A 21,568-nucleotide genomic window follows, 5' to 3' on the forward strand; every position below is an offset into this window, starting at 1 on the left:
TTTTTCTTTATTCTTTTAAATTTTTTAAAAATGTTTTTATTCTTCTCATTTTTATTTTTTCTTTTTCTCGTTTTTCTTAGTTCTTTTTTCATTTTTATTTTCTTCTTTATATCTTTATATCTTTTTATCTTTATATCTTTTCTTTTTTTCTTGATTCATTTTTTTCTAGTTTTTTTTAAATATTTAGCATGTTGTTGTTTATTTTTGTTTGCTTTTTTTTTTTTTTTTTTTTTTTTTGTTCACTGTCATCTGAGTTTTAAAGTCCTGAGAACCAGGGAAACTGATGGCCTAAATTCCAGCCTGAGGGCAGGATGAGGTGAGATGTCTTGGCTCAAGAAGTGAGGCAGAAAAAAGGGATGAATTTCTCCTTCCTCTGTCTTTTGTTCTACTTAGGCCCTCACTGGATTGAATGAGGCCCACCTACTCTGGAGAAGGCCATCTGTTTCACTGAGTCCACTGTTGCAAATGCTCCTTTCCTCCAGAACCACCCTCACAGACACACCCAGAACATGCTTAATCTGTGTATCTCATGCCCACTCAAGTTGGCACATAGATTTAACCTTCACATGGACTTTAGGCCTGCTTTTCTTTCAGGTGATTTGGGTCAAACTTCCCTCCAGATGTTCCCAATTGTAAACTGACCTGAGTCCAGCAGGAAGCCCCATACATTGCAGGCCCTCTTGGTCATCTCTACTTGGGAGATGCCCATTGTCAACTACTGTCTCCTCAGGACCATCAACAAGGAGAAGCAACCTCACCAACGTGTACCTGGCTCTGCACGTCCTTGCCTGGAAAGAGGTGGCTGTGATGATCATCAACAATATCCAGTAGAACTCTCCCAGCCTCCAGAGACTGTCCCACAAAATCCCAGTCACAAAGGCCTTGAATCTCCTCCACTTGGGGAGATTTTTTTTAAAAGTGATTGACACTGAGGAAACACTTTACCTTGTCTTGCAATAAACCAGTGGAGAACAGCTGTTCCGTTACTTCGTGGATCATGCTGGCAGGAAAAGGAAGAGATCTGAGGTAAATCCCACCAGATAATGTCTGCTGTGCAGGCCTGTCATCAAAAGTGTCTTGTCCATAGAAATTGTTGTGGACCAGTCCTCTCAAAATTCATACGTTGGTGCTCTGACTCTCAGCATGGTGGTATTTGGAGGTGATTAGGATTTGAAGATACCTTTGGGAGGTCTCTAGGTTTAGATGAGACCATGAAGGTAGGGTCCCCATGATTATAGGAAGAGGGAGACACTGGAGCCCGCTCTCTCTCCACCATGTGAGGACGCAGAGAGAAGGCCATCGGTGCCAGCCAGGAAGAGCACCTTCACCAGGAACCAGCTCTTATTGGCATCTTGACTTTGGACTTCCCAGCCTCCAGAGCTGTGAGAAATAAATGTGTTATCGAAGCCAGTCAATGTATGACATTTTGTTATTGTAGCCCATAGTAAGAGAGGGACCTAAGGCAGAAAAATCTGATTTTGGATGGTATCATTAGCAATGATTTCACCTTTGGAGACAAGCTGGATCCCTTTGTGGCAGTCCCCCCTATTCTGTCTCAGAGTGCTTCCAAGGTGAAGAGTACCACAGCCCTGTGGTGGACGTGTACAGCCTGGACGACATCCTCTTACACTCGGGCCAGCCCACCTTCAGACGGACAGAACTTCCAGTTGTTACGGCAGTGAGTATTGAGCAGCAAATCTAACTTCCCTTTTATATGCTCATGGGGTGTGAAGTCTGCTCCAGAAATTCCTTAGCCTCAGGCCCGGCAAGAGACACACCTTAGAGGAATCACGAAAGATCCATGGATGAACATAAACCATAAGGAGAAAATAAAGCACTGAGCCACTTCCTGACCTCAAGGGTCCCTGATAGGCTGAGTAATGGTCTACATGGGGAAAGATCTAGAACTTGCTGATGGGCCAGGAGTATGGCAAAATGATGGCTGCCTATCTGCTCCTGGGTGACAGGAGATCGGAGCTAGGGGGGCTACACCATGACTCTGAGACGCCCACCTTCGGCTGATCACCCCAACAGCCGAACTCTTCCCCTACCCTGCAAGGTACACAGACGGGATCTCTGCCAGCCTAAAGCAGTGTCGTATCAGCAAGCCTGTCATTCTCACCTTTCATTCTTACTCGAGAAATAGTCAGAGTAGCCACAGTGGCAAGGAGGACCAGGAACCAGGATGGAGACCTGCAGCTCATCCGGAGTGCACGCCAATGCTCTACGCTGCCTAGAGAGGAAGACTGCCATCCCCAGCATGGGCTCCCCTCCAGTGTGGCCCCTTGGCTTCCCCTGCACCCACAATAGCAGCAGCTGTGTGGAGTCCCAGATGGAACTATCCTCCCCCAAGGTATATCCTGCAGCACCCCCTCCGGTCTGGGCAGCGGGGACTGGGGTAGAACCAGTAGACTTTGCCTGGTGGTGTGACTGCAGCTCTGCTCTTTAGGCAACAGCCAGGCCTCGCAGGAGCTCCTGGGAGGTTCTTCATCTTCATCCCCAGACCTCTGCATTACAGGTTGGCCAGAAGAATCCGGCTTGAGGTTGAAAGCAAACTGAGGTCAATCACACATCACATGGTGGGCAGCAGGGGTAGGAGAGGCAGTCACAAAAATCAAGAAAAAAAATGACACCCTGGTTTATTGCCACTGCTGTCACATTTATCTACAACTTTGCAAGGGAAGGCCCTGAATCCTTCAACATTCTCTTGTGACCCAATCAAAATAAGAACAAAAACAAAATCACCCAAAAAATAAACCCTTCCCTTAAGGGAAACCAAATCTTGGTAAGACCATCCAAAGAATGGGACAAATGTCAGTGAGTGGCACAGGGGGCTCCATTTGGGAGCTGTGGTTGGTTATGCTTGCTGGGAAATTAAGGCGTGAAGGTCCCTTCTGTATGATCAATATTGCTATTAAACAACCACTCTTTACAAGCCTAAAGAAACAAGCAAAAACAAAACAAAACAAAACAAAAAAAACCCCAAAACTGTAACAACACATGTTATGGTGGGAAACTGCACTCCCCTCAAGAAACACCCAGCTAGACCTCCCTAAAATACTGCTTTTCACCATTTGTTGTCCTGCTCAAAGATCAATGGCTTCCTCTTGACTCTTTTTGCATATAAATTATATCGACTGGCATTTATAGTCACCCATAAACTATTTCCATTCATTCTGTCCATTATTATTTAAATTTGCAACTAACATTGGTGCAGCTCTTCAAAATGTTGTCTTTTCAAAGGCACTTTATTATTTAAATATGACTGTTACTTTTTCCCAACTTCTCCTATGGCTGAGGTGGACTTTCGAATCCCCTATGGATGCCATTGCCAACTCTTGTCCTCAATACCAGGAGCCATCACCTCTGCCAGACATTGCACATCTACTTCTTTGGTCTTATCCCAGGCCTTCTGGCCACCCCAGATTTTTCAACCTCTGACATCTTATGGTCTTCTCTAGTGGTATTTTATTTATTTATTTATTTATTTATTTATTTATTTATTTATTTATTTATGATAGTCACAGAAGGAGAGAGAGAGAGAGAGGCAGAGACACAGGCAGAGGGAGAAGGAGGCTCCATGCACCGGGAGCCCGACATGGGATTCGATCCCGGGTCTCCAGGATCGCGCCCTGGACCAAAGGCAGGTGCTAAACCGCTGCACCACCCAGGGATCCCCCTTTAGTGGTATTTGAATACAATCTTCTGTCTACATCCATTTTCAAGCTTTATTTCCACTAAATCTGCCTTTAAACTTCATTTATACTTTTAATAACCAGACCCCTCTTTCGCCCCAGCTGATATTCACCTGGAGTCCTCTTCCTTCCTGTTCTAGTTTCGAGCCACCTTGCATTATTTAGCCTATTTATTTATTTATTTATTTATTTATATTTGGCCAACGGCCCTAACACATTTTTCTTCCTATCTCCGTCCCATAACCTCCATGAAAGCTCTCAGCCATCGATTACCCCAGCTCCCTGTTTTATCCAGGCTGCTGGGCACCTGCTGAAGTAATCACGAAAATACACATTGGTTTATCTGGACATCTGCGTTTGGTCTTGGCTACAACCTTAACGCTGCTTGATATTCTTTATATACCACGGTCACCAAGCCCCCTGCGCCCTCCTGGGGCTTCACCGGGCTTTTCTACTCCCCTGAGGTGGAAACATGGTGCTAATCAGCCCTTGTCCAGCGCTTGTCTTTCCTGGTGCCGAGTCCCGAGGCTGTCACGACTGTCCTTGGTGCACCTCTGTCCCGAAGCTCCATACTTAAATAAAAACTTTCTTCCTTCTTCCTTTCGTTCTCTTTCCCAATCTTTATTCTTATCTCAGGGGATTGAGAATTTTTCCTCTTCTTTGTAGCGTAGTCCTCCCCTCTGCCCCAGATCTCATCTCTTCCTCCTACTCCAAGAAGTAGATCTAAGATCCTCATCTCATATCCAATAGTACAGTAAACATGCTCGTGTTTCTTTTATAGTTAAAAACAAAACAAACACAACTTCCCTGACCCTGGGGATCCCCAGGTGACTCAGCAGTTTAGTGCTGCCTTCGGCCCAGGGCATGACCCCAGGGTCCTGGGATCCAGTCCCATGTTGGGCTTCTCCCTCTGCCTGTGTCTCTGCCTCTCTCTCTCTCTCTCTCTTTCTCTCTGTCTCTGTCTCTCATGAATAAATAAATAAAATATTTAAAAATCAAAACAAACACAACTTCCTTGACCCTAAAAGCCCCTGGATACTGTCTGCCTTCCTTCTGTGCTTCTCTGATGAGCCACGAATAGGTGGCCCACGGGATTTTCCTGCTCCCCACTTCCTTATTACTTACTCTTCTTCAAATTTCTCTGCTCCTCATCTTTGACTCTTGCTAATTGTTGGAGGAGGTCACTGGCTGCCCCAGGGAGGAGGACCTGGGCAATCGAGGGCTCCTCACCCCCTCCCTGTCCTTGGAACGTGCCTTCTGTCCACTGTACAAGGAGCCGAGGGACAGAGCTTTGAGAGAGCAACGTGTTACTGATGGTACCTGGGGGGTGCACGTGACTGAACCCCACCAAGCTGTCTGTATCCACTCAAGGCTCTGGTGGGTGAGCGCGGAGATCTGCTCGTCTTGTGGCCACCCGCAGTAACTCCTAAGTATGTCCCCTGCTTATTACACCTGCCACCTGCGCACCGGAGGGGCCTGCCTCTTTCTGTAACTCTCCCTGCCTCTGCGTGCAGGGGCCAGTTTCAAATTTTACTTGGGGAGCTCCCAAATTTGTGCTCACCGACACTAAAGTCTCAGCAGTGACCTCCTAACTCCCAAATCTAAAGGGAATTCTTCTGTCCTCATCTCACTGGCTCTGCCTGTGACAGCTAACCCCCTTGACCACCCCCTTCTCCACAGGACTTTCTCTGGGTTCTTTCCCGGCCTAGGCGCATTGTCTTGCCTCCTACTTGTGGATTCCACTCTTGGCCTCTGCTATTCAATGGCTTTTCATGCTGTGTGTTCTCCTTTCCCGCTGTGATGGTCTTTTTCTCTCAATTCCCTGAAGGATCCAATCACAGGGACGTTGGAAAGGCATTTCACTGAGACAGAAAATGCTCCAGCCCAGGAGGGGCAGTCACTCTCCGCCCATATCACACCTTTGTATAGGTAGTAATGGGATGTAGTAGAGGGAACTGTCGAGAAGCCTCTTCACTCACCTCGGGAGCTAGCTAAGGCCTCGATTGGGGTTCAGTGACTGATAGGAAGTTTCACATTCTAAAGAAGTGGGAGTCCCACCCCCATAGGACTTGTGAAGAGGTGAACGAGACAGTGGGAATGAGGGAGGAGTGGAGAGATAGTTTGGAGACTTGATGGACAGGTGTGAGGCATGAGAAGGCAGAAATGCTGGAGAATTGGCATTATGGTTAGAATATAGGAATTGAGGGACGCCTGGGGGGCTCAGCAGGTGGGCATCTGCCTTCAGCTCAGGGTGTGACCCCAGAGTCCCGGGATCGAGTCCGTATTGGGCTACCTGCAGGAAGCCTGCTTCTCCCTCCGCCTGTGTCTCTGCTTCCCTCCGTGTCTCTCATGAATAAATAAGTAAAATCTTCTAAAAAAAAAAAAAATGGAGACAATGAATTACTTGACATTTAGTGAATTCCCACCTAAAATTCTGTAATTTGTTAAATCATGGGTGAGATAATGGCTTTTCTGTACCTGAGATCCAGGAAATTGGTGCCCATTTATATGGTCACTATAAGATTCCTTATACATCAAAATTTTGATATATTTCACTTATAATCAGCCAAAAGAGAAACAGCATCATGATTTAGATGGCAGTATATAACAAGTTATATTTTTAGTGTATTTCAAAATTCTTATAAATCACTGAGAGTGTCTAAAATATTTATAGATTATACTCAGTGTTGGAAGACACCACCGTCATGGCAAGCACACGGCAATCCGCACTGATCCTGAGACAGGGTGTGAACGGGCTAAGCCGCTGGGCCCTGGAGCATTTCTCCTCAGGTCTGAATCCCACCTTCTTGCTTATTACCTACCTGAATTTGGGCAAGTGACTTCTTTCTTTGTGGCTCAGTCTCATCTGGAAAGTAGAAATAACGGTATCTCCTTTGTAAGTTTGTTGTGAGAACTATACAAATTAATATAAAGCCCTAAGAACAGGGCCCTGCTGTTTCATAAAATCGTACTTAATTTATGTTATTACTGTCATTTTATATTTCAAAGTCATACAATTTCACGAGGAAAAAATAAAATTTGTGTGGTCATTGTAATACCTTGAAATAGGTCCTTGGGAAGTGAGTGGCTATTTGTGGCGATCCCAAAGCCGTGTTTAGCAATTAATCTCCATACCTTCATCATTTATCTTGATTGAACCCACGTATGAGTGTGACCCTTTGCCGCAATCACCGTCCACGCTAGCCAGCTTCCAGACCCTGATGCATTTCTCAAGGGTGTTATTTCACAACTTCTATGGATTACTCCCTTTCCCCTCCCACAAGAGTAACTTTCTATGTCCATTTGACTGAAATTTCCAGCCCCCCTTCCAGGAGCGCACCCCTTCCTTCCACTGGGTGAGGAGGAGCTGTGCAAGAGTTTCTGCGCCACTGCAGTCCTATGCTCTGCATTTCTTTATGTATTTCTTGCCAAACGTGATGCTCTTAATTTTCCACATCCTGTCTTCCGTATTAGACAGCCGTGCCCCTCACGGCCAGTGACCAGGTCCAATTGGTTTCATTCTTCCACTTGTTCGTGGCATAGATCTGTGTACGTCAGGCCGAGAAAGAAGCTTGAGACGCTTTGGGGACGGATTTGCTGAAATTAACTCCTCCAGTCTGAATCCTGAAAGAACTAGGCCATTATAATTACATAATTTTTTTAATTTTTTAATTTTTTTTTTTTTTTTAGCTTGAAGGGACCTCCTCAGAGACCATGTTTTGCAGATCCTTCATTTCACAAATTAGGAAACTGAGTCCCAGTGTCTATCAGTGGTAGAGCCAGAGTCACCATTCATGCCTCCAGGCTGGTGAGCGCAGTGTTCTTCCTGCAGTGTCCGCTCCCTCTAGGATTGAGCCATTTATTTATTTCCCAGGTGACTTCTGCATATTACGGTGTGGGTGTGGGGGGGAGGGGGCGGGTGGAGCGTCTAGGACTCCCCAGCCGCGCCACCCTACGGAACCCTACGGAACCCGACACACAGAAGGTAGAGGAAAGGAGAGAGGCCTGGTACAAAGCAAGGGGAGATGTCCTCTTGCTCTCGCGTTCAGTCCCTGTGGTTATTAAGGCGGAGGGTGGCTAAGTGAAGACGGGAATGCAGAGCCCCCCAATCCCAGATGTCTCTTCTGGAAGGATCTTTTCCCAGTCTCCAAGTTAGGGGTTATTATTTTGGCGGCAGGGTCCGGGGCGGGAGGCGAGACCGTGCGCACGCGTGTGTGTGTGTGTGTGTGTGTGTGCACACGCGTGTATTTACCCCGGGGGCGGTGTCTGCACGTGGCGGGCGGGCGGGCGCGGAGGGGCGGGGAGGGGCGCGGGGAGGGGTGCGGAGGGGAGGGGCGCGGAGAGGGGCGGGGAGGGACGGGGGGAGGGGAGGGGAGGCGAGGGGGAGGGGTGCGGGGAGGGCGCAGGGAGGGGCGGGGGCGGGGGCGGGGGCGGGGCGGGGCGGGGCGGGCGGAGGGCCGGCGGTGGCCACTGGGCCGCGCGGCAGGTGGGAGCCGCCGGGGTGCGCGCGTCCTGCGAGGCTCCTGCGAGGCTCGGGGCGCCCCGACTGGCGCTGGGCCGGGAGGGCTGCGGCCGCCACTCGCCGCGGGGACCGAGTGCGGAGCGGCGGCGGGAACTCGGTCGCCGGCGCTCGTCCGGGGACGTCGGTCCGGAGACGCGGGGCAGCGGGGCGTCGGGCCATGGGTGAGTGCGCGGGCGGGGCCGCGGGGCGGGGAGGGCAGCGGGGCCCGGGGGGCCGGCGCGTCCGCCTCGGGGCTTCCCGGGGCTTCTCCGGGCGCGAGGCCGTGGCGGGCGGGCGGGGCCGCGGGGAGGCCGGCGGGGGAGCCCGGGGTCCCGGAGCCGGCGGACTCTCGGGGCGCGCCGTCCGCGCGGGGAGGGGGCGCAAGTGGCCGTGCGCCGAGCAGGTGGCCGTGCGGGGACGGGGCGCAGGTGGCCACGCGGGGAGGGGGCGCAGGTGGCCACGCAGGAACGGGGCGCATGTGGTCGTGCGGGGACGGGGCGCAGGTGGCCGTGCGGGAACTGGGAGCACCGTCCGCGCGGGGAGGGGGCTCAGGTGGCCGTGCGGGGAGCTGGTGGCCGTGCGCGGAGCGGAGCAGGTGGCCGTGCGGGTTGCTGGTGGCCGTGCGCGGAGCAGGTGGCCGTGCGGGTTGCTGGTGGCCGTGCGCGGAGCAGGTGGCCGTGCGGGTTGCTGGTGGCCGTGCGCGGAGCGGAGCAGGTGGCCGTGCGGGGAGCTGGTGGCCGTGCGCGGAGCAGGTGGCCGTGCGGGTTGCTGGTGGCCGTGCGCGGAGCAGGTGGCCGTGCGGGTTGCTGGTGGCCGTGCGCGGAGCGGAGCAGGTGGCCGTGCGGGGAGCTGGTGGCCGTGCGCGGAGCAGGTGGCCGTGCGGGTTGCTGGTGGCCGTGCGCGGAGCAGTGGCGGTGCGCGCGGCACGGGCAGCAGCGGAAACTTCGCACAACTTCCATCCGCCCAGGTTCCCGAGGCCGGGGACGGGCCCCCGAAGCGGAGGCTGGAGGCTGCGGGGCCGGGCGCGCAGGGGGCAGAGGGCGAGCGGGCGCCCCGGGGTGCAGGGCGCTCCGGTTCCCGGCTGGGTGCGGTCCGCGGGGCTGGCGGCGGCGGCCGGGGCGCGCCCCGGGGATCGGCCCCGGGCATGCGGGGGGCGGGGCGGGGCGGGGCGGGCGCGGCCTGGGGACGGGCTGGGGCGGCTCGGGTGCCCTGAGCCCCCGCGCCCGGGCTGTGAAGGATGCCCCCCCCCCCCAGGCGGAGGCTTCGGGATGCAGGCGCCCGCCTAGACCCCGGAGTCCCCACCGGCTCGAGGGCCCGGGACGCTCCGGCGCTAATCGGGGGGGTCGGTACACACGGGCCAATTTAGGAGGAAGAGAGAGAGGGAGAGAGAGCGAGGCCGAGGGCGTGCTTGCCTGTGACTTAACTGCCGAGACGTTCCTGGTCTCCTCCTGCTTGACCCCGAGGTCTTAGACCCAGTGATTTTGGGGCCTTTGACTAAAGCAGGGCGGCGCGCGGCCTGCGGAGCGGAGCTCTGTCTTTAAAAGTTTTCTGGAGTGGAAGGAATATTTCCAAGTTAGAAAGGAACGATAACACACTTTTCCCAAGTGTGGCAGAAAGTATGTCAGGCTTGGTCCTGCCTTCTGGCTTTTGATTCTGCGGGCGTATGAACTCTTGTCAGGGTAACACCTGGGGTGGGGGTGGGGCTCTCACAAGTGGAAAGCCAAGATTATGAGATTATGGACTTGGTGGAATTTATCCATTTACCCCACTAAAAGTACTCAGATGCCGTTTGTATCCAACATCGAATCATCTAGAAAGAATGAAATTATTTACTCTGTAACCTTCAGCTTGAGTGGAGGATCAAAGGGTAAAGGCCTCTTAATTTTCTAGTTAATTGTTTCTCTAGCTTGCCTTTCCAAACTGTAATGAAAACAGTAGGTCCTGGATTTGACCTCAATGCCCTTGGATAGATTAGGCAGGAGCCCCATGATAGGAAGGTGTCGTTATGGAAATAAGGTGGAGCTAGCACCTGAGGCCTTGGGCTCATTCTGAGCTGGGTCTCTTCCAGGTTCTCCTCTCTATCTCTGTATCCCACAGACACCTAGAACTGTCTCCACCTTCTTCTACGAGGAGCACTTGACGTTTTCCTTTTGAAATCGAGGTCACTAAAAACTCATATTGGTGTCAAATGGCTGGGAAGGGAGAGTGGGGTAGAGGAAGTGAGGGAGAGCCCAGGGGTCAGGGAGTAGAGAGAGAACGAGTATGTAGCACCCAGTGGACAGTGAGATCACGATGCCAGAACTCAGGACAGTGGCCCAAACACGCAGTGCAGAAGTGGGAAGAGCCACCGAGCAGATGGGGGCCAATGAGAGACAGAAGGAAGGAAATATGTACAGAAACTCGAGAAAAAAAAAATTGGTCACTTGAGGTCATCTTTCTCCTCTTTGTTTAATTTACTTGTGAAAAACAGAACATTAGTCAGAATTTCTTTTCTTTAGTGGTAGCAGGGGTTGAGGGCATTGGAGTCCACATTGCGAGGATGCGGGGCGAAAACAGTGTAGGAGAATGCCTGGCTATGCCAGCAAGCCGAATCCATCTTTTCCGGTGTCATGACAACCGAAATTTATCATTTATAGAAAGGAAGATGGTGCTATGGGAGTGAATATAGCAATCAATTCTTGTTTGACGCAGAAGAAGAAATCCATACTCTTGCATTGTAGAGGAATGAGAGTAATTGGTTAATCAAATATTCTGAATAATTTATAGTTATATCTATAATGCACGAGGCTGATTCTCAAAAAAAAAAAAAAGAAAGGTTATTTGCAAAGTAGGCAAATTGAGATTTTGGCATCTCTTGCTTCCTTCTTTTATTTTCTTTCCTCAGTGATGCGTTCAGCTTGTCTAGTTATGCAACACGGTTTTCCCTCTGCCCTCAAATACTGCTCTACAGAAAGGATATGGTGAGGTGTTTCATACTAAAAAAATGCAGGACTAATTCTTTGCCAAAAGTATTTGCATTTTTAGCTGCAAGGCTAACTTTCACCCGCAAGCTCTCTAATGGTGAGCTAGTGATATCAGGAATATTTCTAATTTCTCTTCTAACTACATCATCTACTGCTCTTCGTTTTATTTTAAAAATTGTACTGGACATTATTTAGTTCCACAGGGGACTGTGGAAAGTTTTATGGCGAGAGTGGTATTGAATCTGACTCGGGGGTGTGTGAAAGGGTTTGGTAAGGGAAGAAGTGTTCTAGATGGAACAATGGGCCCCTTCTCAAAGCAGGAAGAAAATTAGTTTTGGGAAGCGGTTGGACATGGAGCTGAGTTGACAGGATAGACTTGATTTTGGAGAGCCTTCAAAAATAACCAGAGGAATTTAGAATTTACATGATAGGAAATAGGGAGTCCTAGAAAGTTATTATTTTTTTTTTGGTTTATTTATTTATTTGATAGAGAGAGAGCTAGAGAGAGCACAAGCAGGGGAGTGGCAGGCAGAGGGAGAGGGAGAAGCAGGCTCTCCCCAATCCCCCACAACATGACCTGAGCCAAAGGCCAAGGCTTTGAGCCACCTAGGTGCCCTATCACAGAAGGCTTTTGAGCAGAGAAGAATACAGTGAAATTAGTGCTTAAAAGAGATGAATCGATCAGTGTTGTTTAAGACAAAGGATACACTGGAGAAGATAGACCCACTTGCCACAGTAATCCTGACGTATATCTAGACGAGCCATAGTGGAAGAGTGGTAACAGAGGAAACGGGGAAAAAAGACCGATGACAGATATTTCTAATGAGAAATCTATAAAATCAGGCAATTGAGCAATAATGAGGAAAATGAATAATCTCTCTCTGGAGATTTGAAACATTGAAAATGGGAAATAATGGGTCCCTTGATAGAATATTTAAAAGATTATCCAGATACTTTATTTTGGACAGATTAATTTCATTTTTTAGAATGTTAATTAAGAGGTGATAGACATTTAAACTTAAATGTTTAGTATGTTGGAAATACACGAGAATTTAGCAGAGCGCAAGAAGAAGGAGAATAAAGGGGTGCCGGGTAGCTCAGTAGGTTAAGAGTCTGCCTTCTGCTCATGATTCCAGGGTCCTGGGATGGAGCCCCGAATCAGGCTCCTCGCCCAGGGGGAAGTCTGCTTCTCCCTCTCCCTCTGCTGCTCCCCCTGCTTGTGCGTGTGCTCTCTCTCTCTCATAGATAAATAAAATCTTACAAAAACAAAAAAAATATCTTAAAAAAGAAGGAAAATAAAGATTTGAGGGTTATCAATCTCTAGTAAGAGGTAAACCCACAAAATGAATTACCTGTTTGAAAGTGACAATAAAAGGAGTGCTGGTTGAGGGGTAGGAAGAGAAAGGATAAACACCTGCAGGAAAAAGAATATAAACCACATAAAATGTATGAAATGCCTGAAAATTAGAGCAGTGAAATGTGACACCTTTAACATTAAGCCTTAGATCTAGGAGTCTAAATTTTGACGAGAAGAAAATCAGGTATTTTGCTCTCATTCAATTTCAGTAAACATGGACTTGGTTAAGGATCTGTAAAATTATTTGCAAATTTAGGCAAAGAATATTGACACATGGTATTATCTTGAGCTCATACTAGTTTTGGGGAAAATATGGCCCCCTTGAGGTAGTTATGAACGCAGTATAGAGAGCCAAGATTTGAAGCAGGGGAAACACAACAGATGATAATCCTTTATGTCTTTGGGTGGGTCATGTAAATCTTGGGGATTCTGTTTTCCCTTTTGTTCGATGAGGGGGTGGACAAGGTTTGACAAATTTATGTAGCTCAGATCTTGATTTGGTAACAATTAGAGGAAAGAACATGCGAAAAAGATAAAATTGAGCTGCTCCCGTTAGGCAAATTGAGAACAGTTTAATGATGCTAAACTTCTAGGTAAAACTTTTTGTTCTGTTTTGTTTCATTTAAGAGAGGCAGAGACAGTGGGAGAGAGAGAAGAGAGAGAATTTTAACCAGGCTCCAAGTGCTGGATCTCATAACCCTGAAATCATGACCTGAGCCAAAATTAAGAGTCAGGAAGCTTAATTAACTGAACCCCCCCCCCCCCGGGCACCCCTACTATGTAAATCCTTTCAGGGTCATTTAGCCTCTAGTATGTTATTGTGCCTGGAAAATTATAAAAGTCTTAGTGTCTGAACTTGAACAGAGAAAGATAAACTAATGTTCTGTTTATCTTTGCTACACAACAGCTATCCCCAAAGCTAGTGAATTTATTTGTTTGTTTGTTTATTTATTTATTTATTTATTTATTATTATTATTATTTTTTAAAGATTTTATTTATTTATTCATGAGAGACATACAGAGAGAGAGGGAGAGAGGCAGAGGGAGAAACAGACTCCATGCAGGGAGCCCGATATGGGACTCGATCCTGGGATTCCAGGATCATGCCCTGGGCCAAAGGCAGACGCTCAACCACTGAGCCACCCAGTCGTCCCCAAAACTAGTGAATTTAAACAACAACTTGTTACTATCTTTCATGGCTCTGCAGGCCAACTGCTGAGCAGTTCTCGTTTGAAATTTGGTGTCTCTGTGGTCCAGTATGGGTTGGGGATTCAGGCATCCGAAGACTCGACTGGGTCGGTTGTCTAAGGTAGCTCCCACATATTGGCAACTGACTACCTATTGGCTGGTGGCTCATTTGGGGCTGCCTTCAGCTGACTCGGGCTTTGTACAGAATGGCAGCTGGATTCTGAGACGCAGCATTCCTGGAACAAGTGTTCCAAGAAATCCAGGCAGAAGCTGTAGGGATTTTTATGACCTAGAACATCCTAAATCCCAGAGCATTACTTTTGCTGCCTTCTAATTGGTCAGAAAAATCATTAAGGGCAATCCTATTCAAGGGGAGGGGCATTAGATCCCTCCTCTTGATTTGAGGAGCAACAGACTCCTACAAGGAGAGAAAAGAATTGCAGTAGCCAACTGATGGATCTCATCTTAAAAGAGATGTCTTAGAAGTGTGCTTCACTGCAGAGACATCGTCAGGTTTACAAGTGAAAATTTAATGTGAGTTTTCTGAAACACATATGATAAAGGACTGAGTCTTTAATTAGAAATATAAGAAATCTAGACAGTCACACTGAAATTTCACAGCAGAACATTTGAGTGAGGAAATTCATGCCTGCGTGCCAATGTGTTAGGAGGATGCTGGGATAAGCTCTACTCAAAATAATTTCAAATAAGATCAGCTAGTCTTTCTTATTTTAATTTAAATCTGAAGTTTCTAAAGCTATTGTGAATTGCTATTAATTTTACTTAGAATTCAGTTTGTGTCATAAATTGGAATGTGGGTCAATAAATCCTTTATTTAATATTCTCTTGTCATTATAAATGAAATGCTTTGTGGTGAATTGCTCAGAAGCTTGCTTTAATTTTCCAAAACATATTAATTATACAAAACACAGAATATGAACTGGTGAAGTGTTGGCTAAAAATAAGTATAGGCTTAAATATTCTTATTTTTGGAACATATGTTTCTAAATTAAACACATGTAAGATTTAGCAAAACTTTAAATGTAAATTCTCATTTTATCATTTTTAACTGGAGAGGATCAGAGTTGTCATTTCTGAAAAAAAAATATAGGGCTTTCTCCTAGACAACTGAAAAGCAAGAATTAGGGTGAATGGGATGGGTTTAAACTCAAGGACAGAATTAGTTTCAACCTAGAAACTTAGTGGCCTTAAAAAAAAGAATTAGATTCCGACTTCCAACTTGGTTGGTTTGAGGTCATTCTATTTTCAACTGTTTGACAAGAGATGAGGAAATGAGGATAGATAATGTGAAGCCATGTACTTGATGCACACTACACAGTACAACAAACACACACAACCACATCTCACCAAGAAATAAAGGCTTGACCTACATAACCGGTATAATGGGAATAATGCATGAGGCGACCAAAGGTAGTATGACATGGAGTTAAAACAGATTCTTCTTTAGTTTGTTAAGATCACCTGCCAAAACAGTCACTCACTACTCACTGCATAATGTATAAGATATGCCAACACTACATCAGAGCAAAGTAAGTGTCTCTTGCTATTTCTAAGAAGTTTCTTGTTCTAAGACCTCTAATGATGTCGTCTCATTAGACTACCTTAGGGAATATGTCAAGCACTATTGACATCCCCTGGATCCCACAGCCAAGATTCAGGTTAGAAGGTTTGGGCTTGAGAAGTGGACTTGCAGGTTTAACGTGTCGTCTAGCCAATTTTGAGGCAGGAAGTCTGGGGCATGCTCGGAGAAATAACCATTCCAGAAAGCCTGCCTCTGTGTCCTTCATCAAGCCAACTGAGCTACCATGACAAGTGTCATTCCTCCATACAAGATAAACTTGTATCTCCAAAATATGACATTTAATTTCGGATCCAGTTCCTGCCTCTAAGAGATGTTACCAAGAGCTACTGTTGGGAGTGCTGCTACATCTCTGTTTCTTTTCTCTGTTAAACTTATTGGGGCTCTATAGTTGCTGTGTCTTTTTCTGTGCCAGTCACTCCTTAGCCTTGGGGTGGGGTGATGCTCTCCAGAGGTCACTGAAACCCTTCCCCTGAAGATCGCTTATGATTTCTAGTCTCGTGGCTTCAAGTGTTCATGTGTACAAAACCCCCAAATTGGTATCGCTATGCCCAGCTGTCTCCTATCTCTTCCCAGTTACCCCTCTACTCTCTCAACCTTATTATATTCAAAACTGAATTAATTACATCCTTCCTGGATCTAAGTGGCTCTCTCTTCTCCCCTCTTTCCTTTTCTTCATGGCTCTGGACTATCCTTGGCCTTGAGGACCTAAGGTCCTAACATCTCTTACCATTCACACTGTTTTATCAGATATCAGGCAGCTTGCTTTCATTCAACTCCTCCCCGCTCCCGCTTGGGCTCTGGTGCAGCTTACTTCCTCTCTTCCATTCCCTGTGCAGCTTACTTTCTCTCTTCCATTCCCTGAAAATCATCCCCATATGGTGATGCGCACCCTCCAAGCACAGCTCTTACCTTGCCACTTATCCTCAGCACTGTGTTTCCTGCTTTACATAAGGTGATACTCAAGTCAAATAAATGGCCAAGGAGTTACAAAGGGCCAATGATATTTCAGAAGTTTCCCTTTATGATAAAGAGAGGGCAGGCTCTAGACTTTGAGCATTTGGTAGTCACTGTTTTTAAGATAAGAAATACTGATTATTTATGGTAGAGATTTAAAGTTGTATTGACACCGTATTTTACTAAAACTGAAAATTGTGTTTTAGAACATGAAATAAATGAGAGTAATGCTGGTACTGATATGCGACAAACCGTATACCCTGGAGGCAACCTGGTGCTGCACAAGTAGTCAGAACATAAATATTTCAGTAAATTCTTATCCTAATTCATCCACATGGAACTTAACACATGTTTGTCACCAAACCTTCTGGGCCTCTCGGAATATTACCATCAATATCGATCTTACCAAGGTGGTTGTAGAAATAAAAAGGGTATTTGGGAAGAGTTTTGCATATAATAAACGTTCAGCCACTTGTTGCATTTCTACACATTGTTAGGTAATATGGTAAAAACTGCGAGTACTTCACAAGTGCCTGGAGTTTAGTAAACGCCACACCTGATCAAAGCCTGTCTTTTCTATCCGCTCTCAGTGTCCGATCTCTACATCTGTTTTGGCACTTATTGAACGTGTGAATATGTTTTTTCTTCGCCATTATCTGAGGTCATGTCCAGATCTGAAGGCAGCAACTTCCTGATAACTGGCAAAGAAACCAGCAAGCATTCTTACTGTTAAGCTGTTTCTCTAACATTGCCTACCTTGCTCCCTTAGTAGAAAGTTACAGAAACACAAAATTTGACTCCGGTTTATGTAAAATATATTTATGATTCATCATGGCAGAAGAAGGCAAAGGTGTGGAATGATTGTATGTCCAGGACGGAGTTAAGGATGCTGTCGTGGGAGGGATTCAACTCTGGACCAAAGCCCCTGATGCGATAAAAAACATTAAGGCGACAAGGATCTAGGAGAGTCTGCTGAAAAGCAGATGAGCTACAGTTGGTGTGATGTCAGGAGAGCCAAAGGAGAACAGTGTTTTGAGAAATTAGTCATCTACAGTGTTCAGTTCAACAAAGAGAAGAGAGGAATGGCGCTTCCTTTGCTTAATGGCTTTTTCATTGATACAAGCCTGTTGAAATTCAAGTGTTTTTATTTAACAGGTGAAGATACAAGCCTACTCTCATGGAGCAGATTTCAAGGACCAAAAACAAAACAGAGAAAGGAAGGAAGGAAGAGAAGGGAGGAGGGAGGATGGGTAAGGGACAAGGAGGGAACAGGAGAGGGAGAAAGAAGGAGAGAAGAAAATTTAATGGATCCAAGGTCAAGTGAAAAATTTTTGTCAGGTGGAAAAAAATTAGAACTGCTTCATGTTTTGAGAAAGAGGGGGATGATCTAGGGGAGAGGCATGGACGACAAGCCATGGAAATGATAGAATCCCTGAGCAATGTATTATAAAATGATTAATAGTATGAGCTTAGTTTGTAATACTTAGACATAGTTTTTAAAGTAAAAAAAAATACCATTTTGTCTATAAGAATGTTTGATGGTCTTTGCAGATTTTCTTAAAGGGTGTATGTTTCTTGATTGTTTTGAATCGTGTAGTGCTGTATTCAGTCAAGACGTAACGTCTATTTTGACAAGCGTATTGTGTTTATTTTTCTTATCTTTTATTTATAGAGACTGTTTATGCCTTTAGTACTAAGAATAGGTAGATAAATATTGGGCTCTATTCAAAAAATTAGGTGAATCAACAGAGATCAAGCATATCGTGGTTGACTGTTCACTAGGTCAGAAGTCAGGAGATGATGGTTCTTGTCCCAGTTCAGTTGTTCTTGATCTGTGTTACCCTCTTCCTCTGGTGGAGATGAGACGTGGGTTCAGTAGCCTGGAAGGTTCCATACAGCCCTAATGACTTTTATGCTGGGGGTGCTTGGCTGGCTCAGTTGGTAGAGCTTGCAGCTCTTGTTCTCGGGATTGTGAATTTGAGCCCCATGTTGGGTGTAGAGATAAATAAATAAGTAAATAAATACCTAGAAGCTAATGCACAGACAACAAAATAAATAAATACAAGACACTGATGCCCACGTCCTTGTCAGATTACTAAGAGGACAGTCGTTTAACAGTGTTTCTCATAACTGCAAACAGACCCCACCTTCTTAGTAATTTCTTTGTGGTTTCAACCTACACTTTTTCTAACAGAGAAGGCTCTTAAGATTTCAACCAGGAGATTTTGGTATTTTTCTTTTTTCACAGCCTCAGATATATATATTTTTTATATTTACCAAGTAGTGATAAAGAAACAACTGAAACAAAACAAACATGTAGTGTTTCCGGGAATTATCAGAGCCTTCATTAGGCTATGTTGCTCACTTACAATTCATTATCTAGTATCATTTATATGCATCATTAACATAAAATAATTATATATTACAGTATTTAGATATTGATGAGTAGCATAGTAATTGTAGCGATGTTTTATAATACATACTATTGACATTTAATAATAACTATGTATTATAATGATATATTACTAATAAGTGAGGGAACTAGTTGACATATTTCAACATGTAGGTTTATATTCTTATGTGGGTAGCATCCTAGACTTTTGAGGTATACAGCTGCATGTGTGTCTGTGTGTGCATGTGGGGAGGGTCCTTGTTTCTTCGTTTTGTTTGATTTGGTTAATTTTTATATGTGTGAGTACAAGACAGTGGTCTGTCTGTGAGGTTGTTACGATAAAAAAGGATTCATTCTGCAATTCCTAAAAATGGTATTTTAACCACTGGTCGTGTTCTCTGGAGGTAAAAAATACAGCCATGCTTAAATCCTAGTCTACAGTCCCAAACATTTTTTTTAAAAGAAATATCAAGGCATAGAGAAGGACATGACATCTGAAAATATAAAATAAAATTCAAAAAATAAAGGATAACTCACTGCTGGCTTATTCTTTCTGGGTTTAATATTTTGTGTTTGCTATTTCTTTTGTTAAAGTAAAGACATAAGTACCTAAAAGAGAAGTGCTGAAATGAAGTTGTTTTAAAAAAAATTCTGAAGACCAGATCCACAGTACTATATTTACTTTAGTAGACTTTTTCTGTTATTGAGATAACTCAGCTATGACTTTGGATAAGTCAACCATGACCTTGAGAGTGAAAGCTCAGACTGCACGCTGGATGCTAAGGGAGTTCTTTGCATTCCCATTTTAGTTTTTCTACTGAAAAGTTCAAAAAGGACAGAAATTCACAACAAGGAAGTACTGGGTACCGGGCACATGTGTGACAAGATTATCCATTATTGTCACTGTTTTACATGGTCTTTTCCTTTTAGAAAAGGATTACAAGGAAGAACACAGTTTTGTTTGTTAATTATACATGAGAAAGTAAGTTCAGTGACAAGTCTCTAGAGAGAACAGAGCCCGAGCAGCTATTAATATAAGTGCACAATTTGGAAGTAATTTGTTCCTTAGGTATAAATGAAATAGAAATCACTAGAAAAAAATAGTGTTATTAATTAGTTCCATTCATTTCACAGCAATTACCTCAATGGACTTCCCTTTATGTAACATGATAAATATATGGTTTAAATAAACTGAGAGTTAAAGTGATGCTCAATTTAAAACAGTTTAAACATTTAAAAAAAATACTGATAATGACACGAATCTCATCACATTGCATTAAAATCATTGTTGTGTTAGAATCATTGTACCTAGGGCTACCAATACTTCCATGGTAAAAAGAGTCCTCTGTATTATGTACTAGAAATTCGCTAAGAAAGTAGATCTTAAGCATTCTCTCCATTAAAAAAAAAAAAGGTAACTCTGGCAGGTGATGGATGCGTTAATTAACTGAACTGTGGTTAATTATTTCACATGTATATATATTACCATGTTGTTAACTTGAAATACATAGTTTTATTTATCAGTTATATTTCCAAAAAGGTGAAAAATTTATGAAAGTAAAAATACTCAATTTAAAAAAAGAGTACTTCTCCCATAAAAAGCTGCCTCTTAAATATCCTTTAATATTAATATGACTGAACAAATATTTCTTAAGGATCTACCACATGCTCACCTTGTTCTGCACACAGTGTCATAGTGAAGGATGCAGAGTAAATATAATTCTGTTTCAAAAGGACTTATCCATTAATTAGAGATATAAAACTTGCACACAGAAAACTATATGAGAATTTTATAAGATTAGATGAGAGCGATCTAGATTAAATATAGGGATTGCTAAAGCCATTGGTCAAGAATGGAATAGATCAATGGAGGCTACAGCCATCACAGCAAGTTTTCCAAATAAGGAACCTTGGGGAGGAGCTGGATGGCCTGTGACTTTGTCACTAAGCAGGGGTGGCAGTGGCGTAGGCCAAGCCCAAGAAGCACAGGAGCAAAGGATGACGGATGTGGAGGTGGGAGGAGGATGCCTTGGGACCCACCTGCTTACCCTTAGCTCATTGTTATCAAGGCTCCTAGTTCTTCCACTCCCCGTGACCTCTGCAATGGGATATAGGGTTCCTAATAGAAGGGGTTCCAGTCATGATGAACAGCATGTGAATGGCTCCCTGGGGTGAGCAAGGTCAGGGTTCCACCAGTCGCAGCACCTCCTCCTTCTGTTCCCTCTCTCTGGTACTCCCACTCTAAACCTTCTTCTTGTCCTCACCCAGTCCTTAGAGCCATGTCTGTTTGCTCTCCTTCTAGTCCAGCCTGTCATTACTTCCTTTCTATTCAGTCATGGCCCGTGTTCCAACCACTCTTCTCCAGTTATTCTTGATTCCCTTAGTTCTTTGTCCCAATGAGCCTAGATTATTGCAGCCTAAATGGGAAGAAGACTTGATAAAAGGATTGAGAAAATGGTAGTTACGTGGTCATGCGATTATAGCGTTTCAGACAGGGAGTGATAAGGAGTTTGGCAGACCTATTACAGATATAGTAGAAAGGAAGGACATAGGAGAGATATTGAGAAGAAAAGCTATCTTTTTATCTGTCAGAACACCAGCCACAGGAAGCTGGTATTCTGAGGAAGAGAGAAAGCCTTCATCAAAGATAAGCACGAACTGAAAATATTTACAATCAGGCAGTTGCCAATTATTTAAGCCTAATGTAGCAAATCCCTTGTTATTAAATAAGAGGATGATGTGGAAGGCCTTCTGTCATCCCAATGATTCAGGATTGCTTGGTCCATCTACCTGCCTAGAGTGATGTTTTGTTATTTCCTGCAACCCCACGTGGTCCTCCCTACAAACTGCAAGATGATGAACTTACCAGATGAAGGAGTATTTTCTGAAGATTATGCAATTGGCTTCATTTCTTA

At 45.1% G+C, this 21,568-nt stretch overlaps 1 protein-coding gene across 1 annotated transcript in view; it reads left to right on the plus strand.

Annotated features, from left to right (window-relative positions):
• Positions 1-8,177: 8,177 nt before the first annotated feature.
• Positions 8,178-21,568, plus strand: part of GPM6A (glycoprotein M6A) — a 329,909-nt gene continuing 316,518 nt past the window's right edge. The window contains exon 1 of the mRNA XM_055333800.1: positions 8,178-8,378. Coding sequence (XP_055189775.1) covers positions 8,375-8,378 — 4 coding nt within the window. The 5' untranslated portion in view covers positions 8,178-8,374. The remainder of the gene's footprint in view (positions 8,379-21,568) is intronic.

Source organism: Nyctereutes procyonoides, unplaced genomic scaffold, assembly GCF_905146905.1.
Source record: "Nyctereutes procyonoides isolate TBG_1078 unplaced genomic scaffold, NYPRO_anot_genome, whole genome shotgun sequence".
Lineage (NCBI taxonomy): Eukaryota > Metazoa > Chordata > Mammalia > Carnivora > Canidae > Nyctereutes > Nyctereutes procyonoides.